General features: G+C 41.9%; 1 protein-coding gene across 11 annotated transcripts in view; it reads left to right on the forward strand.

Moving 5' to 3' along the window:
• STAMBP (STAM binding protein) overlaps positions 1 to 19,522 on the forward strand; it is a 45,015-nt gene that overhangs the window by 353 nt on the left and 25,140 nt on the right. For 4 of the 11 annotated variants that reach the window (XR_008651033.2, XM_063617515.1, XM_055243730.1 and 1 more), the window contains exons 2-6: positions 200 to 305; positions 1,638 to 1,852; positions 15,776 to 15,851; positions 16,130 to 16,225; positions 18,352 to 18,718. Coding sequence is in view for 9 of the 11 variants with exons in the window: in XM_063617515.1 (XP_063473585.1) it covers positions 1,650 to 1,852; positions 15,776 to 15,851; positions 16,130 to 16,225; positions 18,352 to 18,718 (742 nt within the window). In the remaining 2 variants the exon portion in view is untranslated. Of the gene's footprint in view, positions 1 to 67; positions 306 to 1,637; positions 1,853 to 12,066; positions 13,496 to 14,220; positions 14,345 to 15,775; positions 15,852 to 16,129; positions 16,226 to 18,351; positions 18,719 to 19,522 lie in introns of those variants that run through there. The other 7 variants (XR_008651031.2, XM_063617512.1, XM_055243729.2 and 4 more) reach the window with 4 other exon arrangements.

The following is a 19,522-nucleotide window of genomic DNA, read 5'->3' on the forward strand; positions in this document are numbered from 1 at the left end:
GAAAGATCCCGAAAACCCTGGATGATTGTGCCTGGGGTTGGCAAGTCGGTCTTGAGTGCCTTCAAGAAGGGTTCCTCAAGCCGTTGTCGATAGAGCCCTCCCTACTGCATACGCCCCCTCCGCTCATTCCTGCTACTTCCTTTCTCCTACTCGTATTTCCCCCTCCGTCCTTTACGCCGCCTTTCCCCCTCATTTGCAGATGCTGCATCCCCTTTTTGGAATTGCTCAACCGGGTGGTAACCGGCGCCGCTTCCTGGCCTCGGGAGGTGGTTCCTTTCTTAACCCACAAGAACCTCTCCCAAGAGGTACTGAGATGCAACAAGCATCCTCTGTTTCAGTTAACTTTCATGGGCTGTGGACTAGGTTTACTATGTACTTGGGGAGGTTTTAGATATGCTTGCGGCTTTCTGAGTCCCTAAAGAGGCCTCGTGAGAGATGGACTATCTCTGCATCCCTAGTAGTCCTCACGGCTTTTGTGCTATTAGTGAGGGTGTTTTAGAGGGGAAGGTTTGTGGAGGAATTGTGACCCGAATATTGAAGAGACCTAAAGATGGAATTGGCTGAGAGAAGACCACCCCTTAGGGAAGAGTTGTAGTAGAAAAGAAAAACTGGATAGATAAATGAAACTGAAATGTGAGGATGCCTGGGCGGATTGGAATCCTGACTGAAGCAAAAGATCTCTGTTGGGAAGGGCCAGTTGCCACAGGGCCTTGAATTCCAAGATTTATTCTACTGTAGTTTGTATATTCTGGAGCATACTGATTAGGGTTTGCTGTAATGCAATGTGTGTCAAATGCCCAGATTTATTTTGGAGATGATAGTGGTGATATCTGGTTGGAATTTGGAATCTGATTCTAACAGCAACTATATCTAGAAAGACTAGAATTACTGGAGTTTTGGGACACCAGCGGTTTTTGCAGTGCAAGTTACCATCGTGCCTTTTTGCTATTCAGTGTTTAGTCTATGAAGATGAGTAAATGGTTGTTTTCAAGATTCAAATCCCTTGCCATGATAATGATGAATGATTTTATAGTTGACTATAGTGGTTTAGTGAGCAGAGTTAAAATTATGAGCATTAATTCCTAGACCAGTTCCCCTTACTCGCCTTGTGCTCAAATATGAAAAAGGACACCACAGAAAATGTCAGTTACTCTCAGATTAAGTAAAAATGGTCAACCTTGAGGTTAGTTAACAATCCTCACGAAAGTTCACTGAGAGCACTCTGCCAGGTACTGGGGTAGAGGTATGTGGGTATCTGGAAGGAGAAATAATAGAAAATAAAAGATGCTGTTCCCACTTTTACAGTGCTGTGGGCGGGGCCCCCTAATGGCAAGGAATTTGATTAACTTGAACTGAACCTTTGGTTGGTCCACTGTGGTTCTACTCCTTATACCACCTAATTATGGTACAGGGGTTGTACGTTTTCTAGTCTGCCAGTCCTGTCATCGTTGTGATTTGGGCTTCCTTGAGGGTCTCAGCCTTCTTGTAGGAAAGTCCTTATTTAATAGGAGCCACAGCATTTGGTATGTTTCTCTTATATTTTCTTCTTAAGGTAGAGGTCTGTGAGATAAACTGTAAGACTGTGCTGGGATGATGAGGGCAACGGTATTGATGCCATCTGTTTTTTTCTGTCTCAGAACTTGGTCCTGATGTCTGACCATGGAGATGTGAGCCTCCCGCCCGAAGACCGGGTGAGGGCTCTCTCCCAGCTGGGTAGTGCGGTAGAGGTGAATGAAGACATTCCACCCCGTCGGTACTTCCGCTCTGGAGTTGAGATTATCCGAATGGCATCCATTTACTCTGAGGAAGGCAACATTGAACATGCCTTCATCCTCTATAACAAGTATATCACGTAAGACACCTACAGTTTCCTTTTTCCTTTCTGGTGACTGGTGCCTCGCCTATTTGGCTCAGAATTGCTAAAACCACAGAACTTCACAATATCATCAACATTAATCATTTTTGCTGGCAACTCCTACATATTGGCTGTCCTTGCCGTTCAAAGACATGAGTGCTGAAGGTGTTATTTTCATGACTCAGTAATTTATGAGTAAGAGATTTAGTTCTTTGGCCTATGCCCACATAGCCCAGCTGTTAGACAAAAGAGTTGGTGGTTAAACTAGACATATTATGTACTGATGAATGCTTTTACTGTTCTCTTTCTACTAAAGCAGCCAATCATAGGATTATTGTTGGGGTCTAGCAGAGCCAAAATTCCTCACTTGTACTTATTTTGTAGCAAATTTAGTGATACAGGAAAAAATTTTTTCCTCTTAACCTTTATCATAATCATGCAAATCATCAAATAATTAGTAACTGCCTACAGTTTGTGTGGCTCATCATAATAAGACCTTTCCCTTAAGTTATTTATCATCTTAGGGTAGGCAGCGTAAGTAGAAAATTTCAGTACTATTAACAGCAGACAACTTCTAAAACTCCATTGACAATGATACGTAATTTAGAAAGGAAATAATGTTAAAGGTCTTATTGATCATTTCTAATCTTGTTCCTTCACAATACCAGGACTTTTAAAAAAATAATTACAATGTATTTGGTTCTTAGTAGCTCATAGTGTATTTCACCTGCATAATTTCATTTGATCTTCACAGTTCTGTGTGCATGGAATAGGGTACACTACCCTGCATTCTACATATGAGGAAACAAACTCAGTGTTTGGTGATACGCTTATGTTTGAAGTGACAAAACCTTGGTTTTCTGACTCCTAATTCAGGATTTGTTCTACAACATAGGTCCTGTTCTTCTTGTTTTCCATTTAGTAATGTTCTAGAGTCAGAGGTAGTCTTTTGAGATCATAGTCATGTGCCACACTGGCTATTTTTTGGTTATTTTACTACTGATTTTTGAGTAGGTTATATATATATAGTACACAATTCAGAGGCACAAAAGAATAACTGTAGTTAAAAAGTAAGTCTCGGCCAGGCACAGTGGCTCTCGCTTGTAATCCCAGCACTTTGGGAGGCCAAGGCAGGCGGATCACCTGAGGTCAGGAGTTCAAGACCAGCTTGGCCAACATGGCAAAACCCCGTCTCTACTAAAAATACAAAAATTTGTCGGGCATGGTGGCGTGTGCCTGTAATCCCAGCTACTTGGGAGGCTAAGGCAGGAGAATTGCTTGAAACCAGGAGGCAGAGGTTGTAGTGAGTCGAGATCGTGCCACTGCACTCCAGGACTCCAGACTAGGTGGCAAAGCGAGACTGTTTCAAAAAAAAAAAAAAGTCTCCCCACCCACTTCTCTTTTCCCCCCAAACCCTCAGTTCTCCTCCCCAGAGACAATCACTCTTAGTAGTTTCTTAGATATCTTCCAAGAGATGATATACACATACCAGTTTTATCACATTAAGTTTTTTATCACATACTCCTCTAAAGCAGGGCTTTTCAACTTTGCCCCTATTGACCTTTTGGACTGAATAATTCTTTGTGGTGGGAGCTGTCCTGTGTGTTACAGAATGTTTAGCAGCACCCCTGGTTTCTGCTCACCAGATGCCAGTATCCGCCCTCCCCACAGTGTGACAATCAAAAATGTCACCAAACATTATCTGATGTTCTCCCAGGGGCAGAATCACCTCTGAGAACCAGTGCTCCAAAGAAAAGTATGTGGAAGAGTGGACTGTCTAGAATTCGTATTGTAATTGCAGAGTGGAGAAATGGGACTGCTATTGTCCTTTTTATTTAGAAGTGTTGCCTGTGTTAAGAGGAGAAAACCTTAGACAAGTCAAATTTAACAGAGTTTAATCCAGTAGAAAAAGGTTCAGGGAACACTCAGGACCAAAACTGGTACAGAATGTTCCACCCTATAGTGGAGGTTGTGCAGGCTATATTTATAGTCAGAGAAAAGGAAATGAGATACAGAAATAGCCTGATTGGCTACAGTTATGTGTTTGCCTTATTTGGTCATGTTTTGGCAGGCTTTAGCCTCCAATTGGCTGGAGGTTTCAGCTGCTATGATTGGCTGAGACTCAGCTATTTATTATACTTGTAACCTAACTCTTATGTTAAGTTACAGTTTGTTTATACATTAAATTAGGTTACAGTTCACTATCTTTGGAGGCAGCTTTAACTTAACACCTGTTTCCTTAAAGATCTGTAGTTCTTTAATGCCATTATGCCATGTCATGTGGCCTCAGTATTGTTAAGGTTTCATAGAATTATAATTATATTACTACTTCTCTTTGCTGTTATGAGTTTTTCATTCCTAGCCACACTATTTATTTTCCTGCAGTTTTTTTGACTCTGTCTTCTTTATATACTCTACTGCTGGTAGAAAGAATATTCTTATGTATTTCCTATAAGCTTATAGATTGTTCTCTCAGAATGAAACCCAGGGGCACAATTCCTTTGGAGAAACACTAATTCAGAAAGTTCAGTAGAATCATGGAATCACTGCACCAGGTATTTTCTGAAGGGCCTTCAGAATCCTATTGCCCCACAATAGAAAGGGCTTTCAGGGCAAAACCATATTCATTCAACACATATGTATTGAGTATACCTGCTATCTACATGGCACTGCACTAGGTCCTGGACAGCAGTGAGTAAAATGGCCCTTGTCCTTATTGGTGTTCCTTTATAGGTATGGGAGAAGACAATAAACAGATAAGCAAATAAATACAGCTGACCCTTGAACAACACAGAGGTTAGCACCAATCCCCCATGCAATCAAAAATATACATATGGTCGGGCGCAGTGGCTCACACCTGTAGTCTCAGCACTTTGGGAGGCCGAAGTGGATGGATCACTTGAGGTCAGGAGTTCAAGACAAGCCCCGTCAACATGGTGAAACCCCATCTCTACTAAAAATACAAAAATTAGCCTGGTATGGTGGCAGGTGCCTGTAACCCCAGCTACTTGGGAGACTGAGGCAGGAGAATTGCTTGAACTCAGGAAGTGAAGGTTGCAGTGAGCCAAGATCACGCCACTGCACTCCAGCCTGGGGACAGAGCAAGATCATATAAAAAAAAAAAAAATATGTATATATATATATATATATATAAAATTTTTGACTCCCCAGAAACTTAACTACTAATAGCCTACTGTTGACTGGAAGCCTTATTGATAACATAGTCAGTTATCACATACTTTATATATTGTATGTATTATGTACTATATTCTTACAGAAAAGTAAGCTTGAGAAAAGAAAATGTTATTAAGAAAATCATAAAGAATAGAAAATATAGATACTATTTGTTAAGTGGAAGTGGATCATTATGAAGGTCTTCATCCTCGTCATCTTCATGTTGAATAGGCTGAGGAAGAGGAGGGGTTGGTCTTACTGTGTCAGGGGTGGCAGTGGCAGAAGTAAATCCGTGTATAAATGGACCCACACCATTGAAACCCATGTTGTCCAAAAGTCAGCTGTAGTTGAAATAAGGAAAATACTTAAGAGTACTGTGATAGAGAATAAGCAGGGGTTTATGACTAGAGTAGTCAGGGTAAGGTCTGTCTGAGAAGATAATATTTAAGCTGAGACTTGAGGGATGCAATAAAGTTGGTCATTCCAAGAGCACAGGGCAGAGCATTAAAACACAGGTAACTCTGTGTTTAGAAGTGCTTAGGTGGGAAAGACCTTAGCATGTTCTGGGGATTGAAGGATCATTGTGTTTGGAGTATAGCCAGAGAAAAGCAGGATGACTCCAGGTGAGGCTGGAGAGGCACATGGGGCTGGATCATGCAGGACTTCATGGGCCATGGTAAGGAGTCTGTTTTTTATCTTGAGAGTAACAGCAAGCCATTGAAAAGTTTTAAGTGGGATTCAGACCTAAATTTACTTACTGTTTTTTAAAAGAGATGAGGTCTCGGCCGGGCACAGTGGCTCACGCCTATGATCTCAGCACTTTGGGAGGCCACCCAGGAGTTCGAGGCCAGCCTGGCCAACATGGTGAAACCCCATCTCTACTAAAAATACAAAACTTAGCCAGGCATGGTGGCCCACGTCTATAATCCCAGCTACCCGAGAGGCTGAGGCAGGAGACTTGCATGAACCCGGGAGGCAGAGGTTTCAGTGAGCCGAGATCACGGCAGTGCACTCCGGCCTGGGTGATAGAGTGAGACTCGGTCTCAAAAAAAAAAAAAAAAAAAAAAAAAAAGAGATGTCACTAATGTTGCCCAGGCTGGTCTCGAACTCCTGGACGCAAGCGATCCTCCCATCTCAGCCTCCCAAAGTGCTGGGATTACGGTTGTGAGCCTCCATGCCCAATCAATATTTTAAAGTATAAATTTTGGCAGTTGTGTGGTAAATGGTGGAGCAAGTGTTAAGAGAAGGCAGGGAGACTAGTTAGGAAATTCTTGCAGGCTGGTGGCTTGAAGTAGTGTGGCAACATGGAAAGAGACAGATGGATTTGGTATTTTGGAGGTCAGGTCCATAGGACTTACTAATCGCTTAGGAAAAAAGATACCGCGGAGGTTGATGTCATGTTTCTGCCTTGAACAACTTAAACGATGGGGTAGTCCATGTATTGAGATCGGAAAAATGGTATCTAAAGAGGGCTGGGTAGCGGGGGGATTTAACCGTTCACGTTTGGGGTTTTTTTGACATGTTAAAATTTGAGATGCCTGTGAGATATCCAAGTAGAGATGTCAAGTGGGAGGTTGAATGTACCAATCTGAACTCGGAAGACTGAGGTCCGGGCTGGAAATACAGACAAGGGAGTCCTCAGCATACAGATGGTTCTGAAGTCATGAGAATGGCTGAGATTTTCTTTTTCTTTTTTTTTTCTCCTGTAGAAATTAATTTTATTCTTATTCAGACTATTTTCAAAGAAGTAGTGGTGCACTGTTTTTCTAAAAATATGCCTTTATAGATTTTTATATATGTATATAATAAAATCCGTACATGTATTTACATGATTGCAACGTACAAAATTACAGCACTGTGGTATGTACCCATCTACAGGTACATTCTTTCCACACATCCCTGCTGTGCTTTCCCCATGTGAAGAAGGGAGACTGAATCAGTTGTGAGCAGCCGAGGGCTGGCCCGGCCACGGAGCCTCCGCATAGGGGCTTGGGTGGAGGAGGTGAGGCGACTGCCGAGGCAGGAGCAGCAGCTGTTGCAGGGCTCTCCTGCAGGCCAGCAGGCAGCATCTGGAGGCTCCTGGCAGCCTCCCCCTCCCCTCCGCCCCGTGGTGCCCGTGCTGCCCTCAGGGTGGGGTGGCTGACCACAGACCCCTCTGGTGCCATTCTGTGACCTGGACTTGCTTGGCTGGGCCAAGAAGTTGTGTATGTGAGGGGTGGAGGAGGGAGCTGTGGGAGGAGTAGACCCCGTCCAGCCCCAGCCCTGGGCAGGGGAAAGGGCTGGATGGCTAAAGCCTGCAGATGACTGGTGAGAACACTCCGCTTGGCCCAGCACTGCTAAGGGTCAGAGACTAGAGGCTGGGAGGGAGAGCAGTGGCTGCCGGCTGGGGAACAGGGCCTTCTTCCTCCCTGGGGCTCAGAGGGTGGCCTCAACTGAGCTTGAATAAGCCTGGCTCTTAGGCCCTGCGGCCAGAGGCTTGGCCTCCTGCCAGCAGAGGTGCATGCACGCTGGGGAGGGGTTGCCATCTCCACTTCGACCCTTGGGCCAGGGGCTGGGGAAGAAATGGAGGCTTAGGCCTGGCCCGCTGCTCTGTAGGACTAGTTCCCCGGGGCTCAGGATTCCTGAGGCATGCAGAGAAGGGCCTGAGAATGCCTGAGATTTTCTAGTGAAGGGGCTCTTAATCCAGGGTCCAGGAACCTCACAGAGATTCATTGATCGAATTCAGGGGATCTGTGAACCGGAACAGGAAAAACTTTTCTTGTTTTTTCTAACCAGTGACTGAAATTTAGCATTTCCTTCCATTTTGAATGTAGGCCTCAAAGTACAGTAGTAGTAATAATATTGTAATTTTGTCACCAGTAGAAATCAAGATATTTTCATATTGCATTACAGTTGTTGCTGACATCTCAAATTAGCATCTAAACATCACTACTTCAGAATTACAGTACAGAATTATTAGACCCACAGCTAGATCCCATTATCAAATGCATTGATAAAGAACACATGAGGCCGGGAGCGGTGGCTCACGCCTGTAATCCCAGCACTTTGGGAGGCCGAGGCTGGTGGATCACGAGGTCAGGAGATCGAGACCATCCTGGCTAACACGGTGAAACCCCATCTCTACTAAAAATACAAAAAATTAGCCTGGCATGGTGGCAGATGCCTGTAGTCCCAGCTACTCGGGAGGCTGAGGCAGGAGAATGGTGTGAACCCGGGAGGCGGAGCTTGCAGTGAGCCGAGATCGCACCACTGCACTCCAGCCTGGGTGACAGAGCGAGACTCCGTCTCAAAAAAAAAAAAAAAGAACACATTAATACAGAAGAATATATCACAATTTTTAAAATTTTTGAAAACTTTTTCAATAAAATTGGGGTATTTTTGGTGATCCTTTGTACTTTAAGTTATACCTTAAAAAAATTATTCTGAGAAGGGTCCATAGGCTTCACCAGATGCCAGAAGGATCCATGGAACATAAAAGATCAAGTATCTTTGTTAATAAGACTAGGGAATGAAAAGAGAAGGAGCCTAGGACTGAGCCCTGAGGTTAGTTAATGGAGGGAGAGTCAACAGGGGAGACTTTCTTTGAAGGAAGGTTCAAGAGGCAGGAGGAAATCCAAGAGAGATTGGTGTGGTGTCATGGGAGCCAAAAGAAGTTAGTGTTTGAAAAAGGAGAGTAGCCATCTATGTCAGATGGGTGAAGACAGAAGATTGGCCTTTGGGTTTGGTAAGATGATGTTGTGGGTGATCTTGGTAAGCTATTTCGCTAGAAGGATTACAGAGACCCTAATTAGAATGGGTAGAAAGGTGAATGGACAGTAAGAAAGTGGAGGCAAAGGGTATAGACCTAAAGGTGGCAAATTTTTTTCTATAAGGGACCAGAGAGTAAAAATTTTTGGCTTTGTTTGCTCTCTCTGTGACTACGTCTGCTTTATAGTGTGAAAGTAGCCATAGACAACATATAAATGAATGGATGTGACTGGTTCCAATGACACTTTGTTTACAAGAACAGATGGCTAGCTGGATTTGGCACAACAGCTGTAGTTTGCCAACCCCGGTATAGGCAACTCTTTGGAGAAGTTTAGATGGGAAGGGAAGTAGAAAAATGGGGAAGTAGTTGAAGGGGGACAAGGAGCATGTGAACATGTGTATGTATTTTAAGTTGGGAGATTTTAGAGCATGTTTTTGCTGATGGAAAAGGATCCTATGGAGGAGGAGAGGCTAATGGTCCAGAAGAGAGCTTAGCTGTACTAATAAACTCCTCAGAAGGCAAGAGGGGATAGGATTAAGAGTACATGGATGCCTAAGGAATTGTTTTTTATGTCACTTAGTGTTATTTTGAGTGACATATTAGTGTTAACAGCAAGACTGATATGGGGAGTTTGTCCCTGTCACTTATAGGACCATTTAAAATGATGAACTACTAGGAGAGTTGGTGCGGATGAGATTTAGCAGCTCATTTACTTGATTTGTGGGATTTAGAGTTTAATTTGGAATTTTGTTGTATTGGCTTTACCTGAAGTAATGTAGCTACCTTCACTTTTCTTGGAGATACCTTTAAAATCCTGATTCTGATTCTGATTCTGTGAACAGAAAATCACAGCAATTGCAAAGAAATTCTAGCTCAGTGATTCTCAGTCTGTTTTCTGTTGTATTTTACTTAGTACATTCCTGTCAATAACAGTGGCTCAGGTTTGGCAGTTACTACAACCGAGGAGAAAAGAGAGCGGAGTATACATCTGCCTCACCACTCCTCTGCCTCCCCTACTACTGAGAATTATTGTTCTAGACCTTTTGTGGATACTTTCTTTACTTCAGGATTTTAAAAGGCACGTTTGTTCCTTTTCCTGGAGCAGTTCAGGCATCTTAATGATCTCAGGCATATTTCCCCCCCAGTAGCTTCCCTAATGTAGGAATGCTTTGCCTTTTGCAGACCCCAGTATAGAAGAAAGAGTTCAGCATATTAAATCCGTACATATTTTCATGATGAGCGCAGACAATAAACCAGGCAGTGGATTCTTTCACAGCTTTTTATGGTCATCAACTAGGCTGCCCAGAAGGGAGTGAGAGTATTCAGGCAATTCCTGTCTGCTATGTGAGCCTCCTGGAACACCAACCCTCTTTCTGAAAATGAACTGTCACCTGTGTTGAAAATGTTTGCTGGGATTGGGGTTTATAGACTGAAGAAGGTTCCATTTGTGATCATGCTTACCGTGCTGAGTAACTTTAAGACTGGAAGAATCGAGATGAGGATCCTTAATGCACCCATGTTAAAGAACCTTTGCTTGACTTTTTGAATTAGTTGTTTTCATACAAAATTAACACTTATTCATGATTTTAAAAATTTTTCAAACACTACAAGGGAGATATTAAAGTGAAAAGAGAAGTCTCATCTATCAGAGGTGGCCACTATTGTATTTCTGGCATGGATGAGATGTGATTAAGCTCATAGGGGCCCCCACGTGTCCTTTTCCTTAAAGCATCAATGGGATCATACCATGTATTCTGTTCTGCGACTTGCTTTCTTCACAGTAGTGTCTTTCCATATCAGGACATACTGAGCCATCTCATTCTGCCTCAGGGCTATTCCATCTGCCTGGAACACGAATCTGGAACAGTCCCAGATTCATGGCTCACTCTTGTCTAGTCCTTACTCAAATGCCTCCTTCTTAATGATGACTTCCTTAGCTGCTGTATCTAAAATTTCAACCATTCCCCTATCACTTTCTATCCCCCTTCCCTATTAATGACTTTCCTAGCATACTTCTGTTTATTGTCTGTTCCTCCACTGTAATGTGCACTCTATGGTGGGGAGGAATATTTGACTGTGTTGTTCACTGCCATATCCCCAACCTTTAGAATAATTCTGGACCCCATAGTAGATGCTCAGTAAATATTCACTGAATGAATGGGTGAATGATTACATTGTCTTCACATTTGGATGCACATTATTTTTTAAACAATCCCCTATTGATGGACATTTAGGTTTTTTTTTTTTTTTTTAGTTTTTTCTACTTTTTTAAACAATGCTGTATTGAATATTTTTATACATATATCTTTGTACTGTTTTATAATGATCTCTAGGATAAATTCCTAGAGATAGAATTGTGAGTTTAAAGGATATACACGTTTTAAGTTGGTTGCGGTGGCTCACGCCTGTAATCCCAGCATTTCGGGAGGCTGACGCGGGCAGATCACCTGAGGTCAGGAGTTGGAGACCAGCCTGGTCAACATGGCGAAACCCCATCTCTACTAAAAATACACAAATTAGCTGGGCGTGGTATCAGGTGCCTCTAATCCCAGCTACTCGGGAGGCTGAGGCAGGAGAATCATTTGAACCTGGGAGGTAGAGGTTGCAGTGAGCTGAGATTGCCCCACTGCACTCCAACCAGGGCAGCAGAGCAAGACTCTGTTTCAAAAAAAAAAAAAAAAAATCAAAAAATAAATAAAATAGTACAAATTAAAAATAAAGGATATACACATTTTAAATTTTGAATAATTAGCTTCCATTTTCCCTCCCTTAAGATAAAAGGTTATATTAATTTACAGTCTTGCTAACACTGTATGGGGATCCCATTTCTCTATACCAGGTATGATCAACCTTTAAGCCCCATTGCTCTATACCAGGTATAATTAACCTTTACGCCTTTGCCAATCCGATGGATGAAAATGGTATCTCATCCTAATTTGTATTTCTTTAATTATAAGTGGATTCAGCATTATTTCATATATCCACCTTTTGTATTTACTTTTCTGCTTATGTCTTCTTCTTTTTTTGAGACGAAGTCTCACTCTGTCACCCAGGCTGGAGTGCAGTGGCGCAATCTCGGCTCACTGCAAGCTCCACCTCCCGGGTTCACGCCATTCTCCTGCCTCAGCCTCTCCGAGTAGCTGGGACTACAGGTGCCCGCCACCACGCCCGGCTAATTTTTTTTTGTATTTTTAGCAGAGACGGGGTTTCACCATGGTCTCGATCTCCTGACCTCGTGATCTGCCCACCTCGGCCTCCCAAAGTGCTGGGATTACAAGCGTGAGCCACCGCTCCCGGCCTATGTCTTCTTTTTTCATTGTTTATTAGGTCATTTTGCTTGTGTTTTTGCAATCATATCTTTGTTGGCTTTGGTACTTTTCCTCTCTCCAGACTTCGACCAGATATAACCCCAGAGAACAGTATACATCTGGGCCACCGCTTTCTATCCCTAGAAAGTTTCTAGGGATAGAACTTTGAACCATGTAATGGAATCTAGTTTATAGGTAAAGAAAAAACTCCCAGACTTGTACATGATGCTGGTGTTAGCATCTTCATCTCTTATTCTTGCTCACATTTTTTGTTTATTAGTTAAAAAAAATCATAGAAACCCATAGCAAATATTGACTATGTGCTAGATACTGTGTTTAGCATTTTATTGTCTCTTTAAGTGTCACAGCAAGCCTGTCAGGGAGTACTAATTTGTCTCCATCTATACAATTTTATAGACAGGATATCAGCCATGTCCAACCCTTTGAATGCAAGGACTTTTTTGCTTATCTATGATGGCAGATATCACCTTTTTTAAAGCTCATTAGCTAGTTAGTATTAGTGTATTTTATGTATGGCCTAAGACAGTTCTTCTTCCAGTGTGGCCCAGGGAAGCTAAAAGGTTGGACACCCCTGCAAAAAACTGAGGGATGGTGAGATTAAGTGACTTGTCCAAGGTCACACAGCTAGTAAATGGCAAAACCAGGATTTGAGCCCAGGCATAGTGGCTCCAGAGCCAGCCCTAATAACCACTAAGTTCTTTTACCTCCAGTATGAGTAATGGGGTATGTTGCCCATTGTCTGTTTCAGGAGACCTTTTTGCCCATCTATCCCCATTCAGAAAACTGGCTACAGTTGTTGAAGCAAGGGAAAGCTACTCATGTACAGGTCTGGGAGGTTTTTTTTGTTTGTTTTTTGTTGTTTTTTTTTTTTTTTACTTATACACTAGATTCCATTACATGGTTCAAAGTCAAAGTAATATAAAGAGGTATTTGGTGAAAAGTTTCACGCCTATTCTTATCTATTCTATTACCCCGCCCTCATTTCTGTGTATACTTCGTGTTGCTTTGTATACTTACAAAGCAAAGTAAATAAATACGGCAGGTTAAATACAGCAGGTTGTCAAATAATGTCGTTTTGTCCAATGTCGTTTTGTTTTAATGTTGATGAGAAAAGAAAAATCCATTTCTGCCTGGGGCCACTGTCTGTGTGGAGTCTGCACATTCTCCCCGTGTCTGTGTGGGTTTTCTCCGGGTATTCAAGTTTCTTCCCACACCCCAAAGGTCTGCACATTAGGTGAACTGGCATGTCTGAATTGTCCCCAGTCTGAGTGAGTGCAAGTGTATGTGTGAGTGTGCCCTGTGATGGGATGGCATCCTCACCAGGGTTGGTTCCCGCCTTGGCCTTGAGCTGCTGGGATGGACTCTGGCCACCTGGGACTGAATAAGCAGGTAAATCATTTACTTACTTGTTTTTATAAGTCTTTCTTAAATGTATGTATAGCTCCTATTTATTTCAGTGTTTAATATTAGAAGTGTTTTGGTCTGTATTTAGAAATCTGGTGTTTTTGTGACCAGGATAGGTCAAAGGAACTTAACTCTTGTTTATGTCAATTAGTGCATGGTAAAGTTGGTTTTGTTGTATGTCATTGTGCTTAAAGTCACAGTTTCCAAGAACCTATCAACATTAAGGACTTACTGTGTATACGTACATACTTGTACATATATGTAATGTTTATTCATCAAATATTTATTGAGTGCCTCTTTATACAAGGCACTGTGCTGGTTTCCAAGGAATATACAAAGAAGCATGAAACACAGAAATCTCTGGCCTCAGGAAGCTCACAGTCTAGTTCTATAATAAGAGCATAAGTGAAAATAAAACATGGTGTTTATATGACATCATAGTACTTTCTTAGCTGATTCAGGCCTCAATACAAAGCACATTCAGCCTGCTAAAGGTAGTAAATATTAATATGTATCTTGGCTTTTGGGGCCAAGGTGAGAGTTCTACTGAATTATCTATCAGTCTCTAAAATATAAGAAATATATCTTATTTGTCTTAATAGATTCTTCAGGACTTTATGGTTTGAACAAATGAATCTGTATGTCTTTTAAATATAGACTTCAAGGCAACTGTTTTATATCTTTCTTTTTTTTTTTTTTTTTCCAAATAGAGACAGGATCTCCCTCTGTCACCCAGGCTGGAGTGCAGTGGTGTGATCAAAGCTCACTGTAACCTCAGACTTCTGGGATCGAGAGATCCTCCTGCCTCAGCCTCCCAAGCAGCTGGGACTACAGGTGCATACCACCACACCCAGCTAATTTTTGTGTTTTTTATGTTTTGTTATATATATTTATATATATGTATATATATATAAATTTAAAAATATAAATAGAGACAAGGTCTCACCCTGTTACCCAGGCTGGTCTTGAACTCCTGGGCTCAAGCAATCTTCATGCCTCGGTCTCCCAAAGTGCTGGGATTACAGGCATGAGCCACCACACCCAGCCTCTTTTATATCTTCTTCATGAACCCAAAAGGAAGCTTTTTAAAGAACCATTTTTATTTTAGAGTCCATCGCTGCCTTGAGGAGCCTTATCAAGTTGGATCAAAATGAAACTTTTTGCCTAATATAGAACTGAAGGATGAGGACTTATCTTTAGAAAGTTTGTTTTGGTGGGGATCATCTTTTTTCTTTATTGAGGATTCTTCTTCCAATTACTTCTGCCCCATGGGCAGTAAGTAGAAAAGAGTTTATCCCAACTACAATATAATATTTTAGAGCTGTCAGCAAGCTACCTTCAATTTTTTTTTTAATCTCAGTTTCTGTCTATTACAACTTAATTCTGTTAAAAGACATCTTTGTTCAGAATCCCTCCAGTAGTTCTAGACATTCCAGAAACCATATGGAAGAAGTATGGTGTAGTAGTTAAAAGAATAGGCTCTGGAGCCAGCCTGCTCATACTGAAATTCTGAATCTGCCAATTTCTTTCTGTGACAAGTTACTGGGTTTTTATTTATTTTCACTGCCCCTAAGTAGATGTCTTAAAGGTTAGAGATTTGTGAATTGATTCAGTTTATTCTCCCCACTGAGCTTTAGAGCCATGGATGAGAACCAAAAGATGAAATCTAGCATCTTATATTTATCTAAGCACTTTTCATCAAAGACAATGCATACTAACATGTAATATGCACATACTACATGCATAGAACACATGCACTAAGTATTTCCATGCATTTTTGTATGATGCAAACTAATATTCTTCTTTGAAGGAACACAAATCCCAAAGGAAAGAAAGCCAAAGTTAAAGGTTACGTAAAAGCTGGAAGTAGTAAGGAAACATGGTTTTCTCTTACTTCTGCCCATGGCTTTGTGACAGAAGCCCTTTCCTTTGAAAGCCTGTCATGTCACAACAAGAAAAAGATCTCTTTCTTTGGAGGTACATTTTTGGGCACAAGAAAGGCTTTTTAAAATTTTTTTGGCCATCCTTTTCATTGTAGGAGTCTGGTGCTTGCTGCCTAGTTTGGGAGTAGAGGAAAAGACTCTGGCTCTTTAGGGGGATAGAGATGGGAAAGGAGCATGGCCCAGCTAGGTGTACTAGCTCTCCCTCCGCTGCACTTCTGGAACCTTTCATGTAAGGGCTTCCGGATAAGGGAGTTGCATAGCTTTAGGGTCTTATGGACATTTGGACCATTTGCTTCATAATCATTTTGAACTGTTTCCTTAGGCTCTTTATTGAGAAACTACCAAAGCATCGAGATTACAAATCTGCTGTCATTCCTGAAAAGAAAGATACAGTAAAGGTGGGTCTTCACTTTCATTGTTGCCCATCTAAAAGCTTCAGAGCAGCACAGACTGACTTCAAGATAAAAGTAGTAGTCTCTGCATCTAAGTACCAGATCCTGCAATAGGAGATAAGGCCATTTCACCAGAACAGTTCTGAAGTAGCAGGTATGGTACAGTAGGGGGTATTTTAAATCATTTTGGGAAATGTTGCAGTCACCACCTTGACTTAAGTCTTCTTTTGGATTCTCTAATTTTCTGGCATTGTTCTAATTCTGTTTTCTGTTTTGTGTCTCAGAAATTAAAGGAGATTGCATTTCCCAAAGCAGAAGAGCTGAAGGCAGAGCTGTTAAAACGATATACCAAAGAATATACAGAATATAATGAAGAAAAGGTCAGTATATAACAGCCAAGAAGAAAATTATTTTGCTTTTTTAGGCTGTGCCCTGGGATTTGTAATATGACATTTCAATATATCCTGTGCTTTTAATGTGCTGTTTCACCTTTTTTGGGCAAAGACCAGAAACTCAAAAAAGTAGAACACCAGTGGTTAGGCTCAGGGTTGTAACACAGATATAGCCTATTTGTCAAAGAGAGTGACTTGAGGGACAGAAAATCTGTTGCCTACCTGCTATGTCTAGAGTGAGAATTTTAAGAACAATGAACATTCTCTCCAAAACATAGGTTTTTAGATCAGAGAATTTGAGGGTTTGATTCACATTTGGTTATACCTGAAGCTATTTATAAGAGTTGACTTTTCAAGCTATTTTTTTTTTTTTTTTTTTTTTTGATACAGTCTCACTCTGTCGCCTAGGCTGGAATGCAGTGGCACGATCTCAGCTCACTGCAACCTCTGCCTCCCCAACTCAAGTGATTCTCCTACCTCAGTCTCCCAGGTGACTGGGACTACAGGCATCCGCCACCATACCCGGCTAATTTTTGTATTTTTAGTAGAGATGGGGTATCACCATGTTGGCCAAGCTGGTCTGAAACTCCTGACCTCAAGTGATCTGCCTGCCTCAGCCTTCCAAAGTGCTGGGATTACAGGCGTGAGCTCCTGCACCCAGCCATTTCAAGCTATTTTCAAATGATTCTTTTTAGGAATAGTCAGTTAAAACATGTGGAGAAACTCCCAGGGCGCTATCAGTGGCCAGCTGTGAATACATACTGCAGCCACTCACAGGCTGTTGTGTAGCTGTCTGCTGGTCTCTATTCTGGACTCTGATGTTGAAAATCAGCAGAGGGATGAACAGCTATGAGGTATATACTTCTAAAGCACCAAGTGAGTGTAAGCTTTAAGGAGGAGGTTATTACTTAGCATTTCTTTCTTTTTTTTTTTTAATCCAAATGCCACTCAAGTATTTCTTATTAGCTTAAAATGTCACTCTGTGTTGAACAAATACATAAAAACCATAAAAATTTCAGAGGCTTCATTTTGGGTTAAAATTCAGAAGGCCAGACCTGGTGGCTCATGCCTGTAATCCTAGCACTTTGGGAGGCTGAGGTGGGTGGTCGCTTGAGCCCAGGAGTTTGAGACCAGCCTTGGCAACATGGTGAAACCCCATCTCTACAAAAAATACAAAAATTAGCTGGGTCTCTACAAAAAATACAAAAATTAGTGTGGTGGCACGCACTTCTGGTTTCAGCTACTTGGGAGGCTGAGATGGGTGGATCACCTGAGCCCAGGGAGATTGAGGCTGCAGTGAACCATGATTGGCCACTACAGTCCAGCCTAGGTGACAGAGTAAGACTCTCTAAGAAAAAAAAAAAAATTCAGTAGAGACCCCCAAGATAGCAGGTGTAAGTTTGGATCTGGTTCTATTTTATAGCCTTACTTGAAATATAGAATATATACATGACACAGAAGAATAAAACTCTCTGTGATACAGGTTAGGAGAACACAGACAATAAGTTGCATCAAGATTTCAGGCCAGATGTTGTGGCTCACGCCTGGAATCCCAGCACTTCGGGAGGCCGAGGTGGGCAGATTGTTTGAGCCCAGGAGTTCAAGACTAGCCTGGGCAGCATGGCGAAACCCTTTCTCTACAAAAAATACAAAAATTAGCCAGGTGTGGTGGTACACACCTGTGGTCCCACCTACTCAGGAGGCTAAGGTGGGAGGATTGCTTGAGTCTGGGAGATCAAGGCTGCAGTGAGCTGTGATCATGCCATTGCACTTCAGCCTGGGAAACAGAATGAGACCCTGTCTCAAAAAAAAAAAAAAAAAAAAAAGATTTCAGTGAAGAGGAAAGTGCATTAGGTAGAGTCATTGTCGGGAGGGTGTTGAGAGGATTGGGATTTTAATTGTCCTTGGAGATAGGTATACTGTGGCCAGATAGAAAGGGGTGGTGACTACACTCCGTGGGTATAAAGATACTGAGGAAAGCGTGAATTCTGTGTTAGGTAATCAGGCCAGAGCGGAAGTACATTTTGGAAATCTCCATGCTAAAAAGCCTCGTTCTCCTGAAGTGCGAAGTCACTGAGGTGTGAAGTGTTAGCCCAAATTTTCTCTCTTTGTAGAAGAAGGAAGCAGAGGAATTGGCCCGGAACATGGCCATCCAGCAAGAGCTGGAAAAGGAAAAACAGAGGGTAGCACAACAGAAGCAGCAGCAATTGGAACAGGAACAGTTCCATGCCTTCGAGGAGATGATCCGGAACCAGGAGCTAGAAAAAGAGCGACTGAAAATTGTACAGGAGTTTGGGAAGGTGGACCCTGGCCTAGGTGGCCCGCTAGTGCCTGACTTGGAGAAGCCCTCCTTAGATGTGTTCCCCACCTCACCAGTCTCATCCATACAGCCTTCAGACTGTCACACAACTGTAAGGCCAGCTAAGCCACCTGTAGTGGACAGGTCCTTGAAACCTGGAGCACTGAGCAACTCAGAAAGTAGTAAGTGCATTTGCTGATGTCCTCTTCCTTTTCAGTTGCAGCCAAACAGTATCATTCTGACGGGGTCAACCTAAGATTACCTCCCTGATCCCACTCATTAAGCTTTGGTCACAGAAACCCATCTGATAAGTGTTGCTGTACTGTGTCCTAATACACTGGCTATGTTATAAAAGTGGCCTTTGCTGAAACCTAGTGTGGTCGATTTTCTGAAGAGCTAATATTATTCTTGAAAGTCAGACTGTCAACTTTTTAGTGAAAGGAAAAGAATGTGCCAAACCGAATTCATAATCCTCAGATAACATCATCAGACGCTGTGTGACTCTGTGTCCCCTGCTCTGACTTTGTTACCTCTCTAGCAATTCAGATCTTGCTGTTGAATACACAAAAGCAGAACATCTTTCCCCTCCCACTTTTTTTTTTAAATATGAAAATATAGCTGTGAGAGACACTTCCTAACTTTAGCTTGCTGGCTGTCTCACAGAGTTTCTCTATGGTGTTCAGAAACTGGGTCCATTCTTGGCATTTTTTATGAGCTGCTTTGTTCATGCCTTTTTTGGGGGACTACATTGTATTTTTTATTTTGTTGTGGTTTGGCATTTTAACTTCTTCCAAAAGACTAAGTTCAGAAGTAAATAACTGCCCAGATTTTTTTCCATTCTCAAGAATATATACTAGTGTATTTCTTTTAAAAGTCATACTCTCTGATATTCTTATCTGAGATAAAAGAGAGATTTAAAATTAAAAGTTCAGATGAATGGGCAGTGTCTTAGTCCATTTTGTGCTGCTATAACAGAATACCTGAGG

The sequence above is a fragment of the Symphalangus syndactylus genome, chromosome 14, assembly GCF_028878055.3.
Source record: "Symphalangus syndactylus isolate Jambi chromosome 14, NHGRI_mSymSyn1-v2.1_pri, whole genome shotgun sequence".
NCBI lineage: Eukaryota > Metazoa > Chordata > Mammalia > Primates > Hylobatidae > Symphalangus > Symphalangus syndactylus.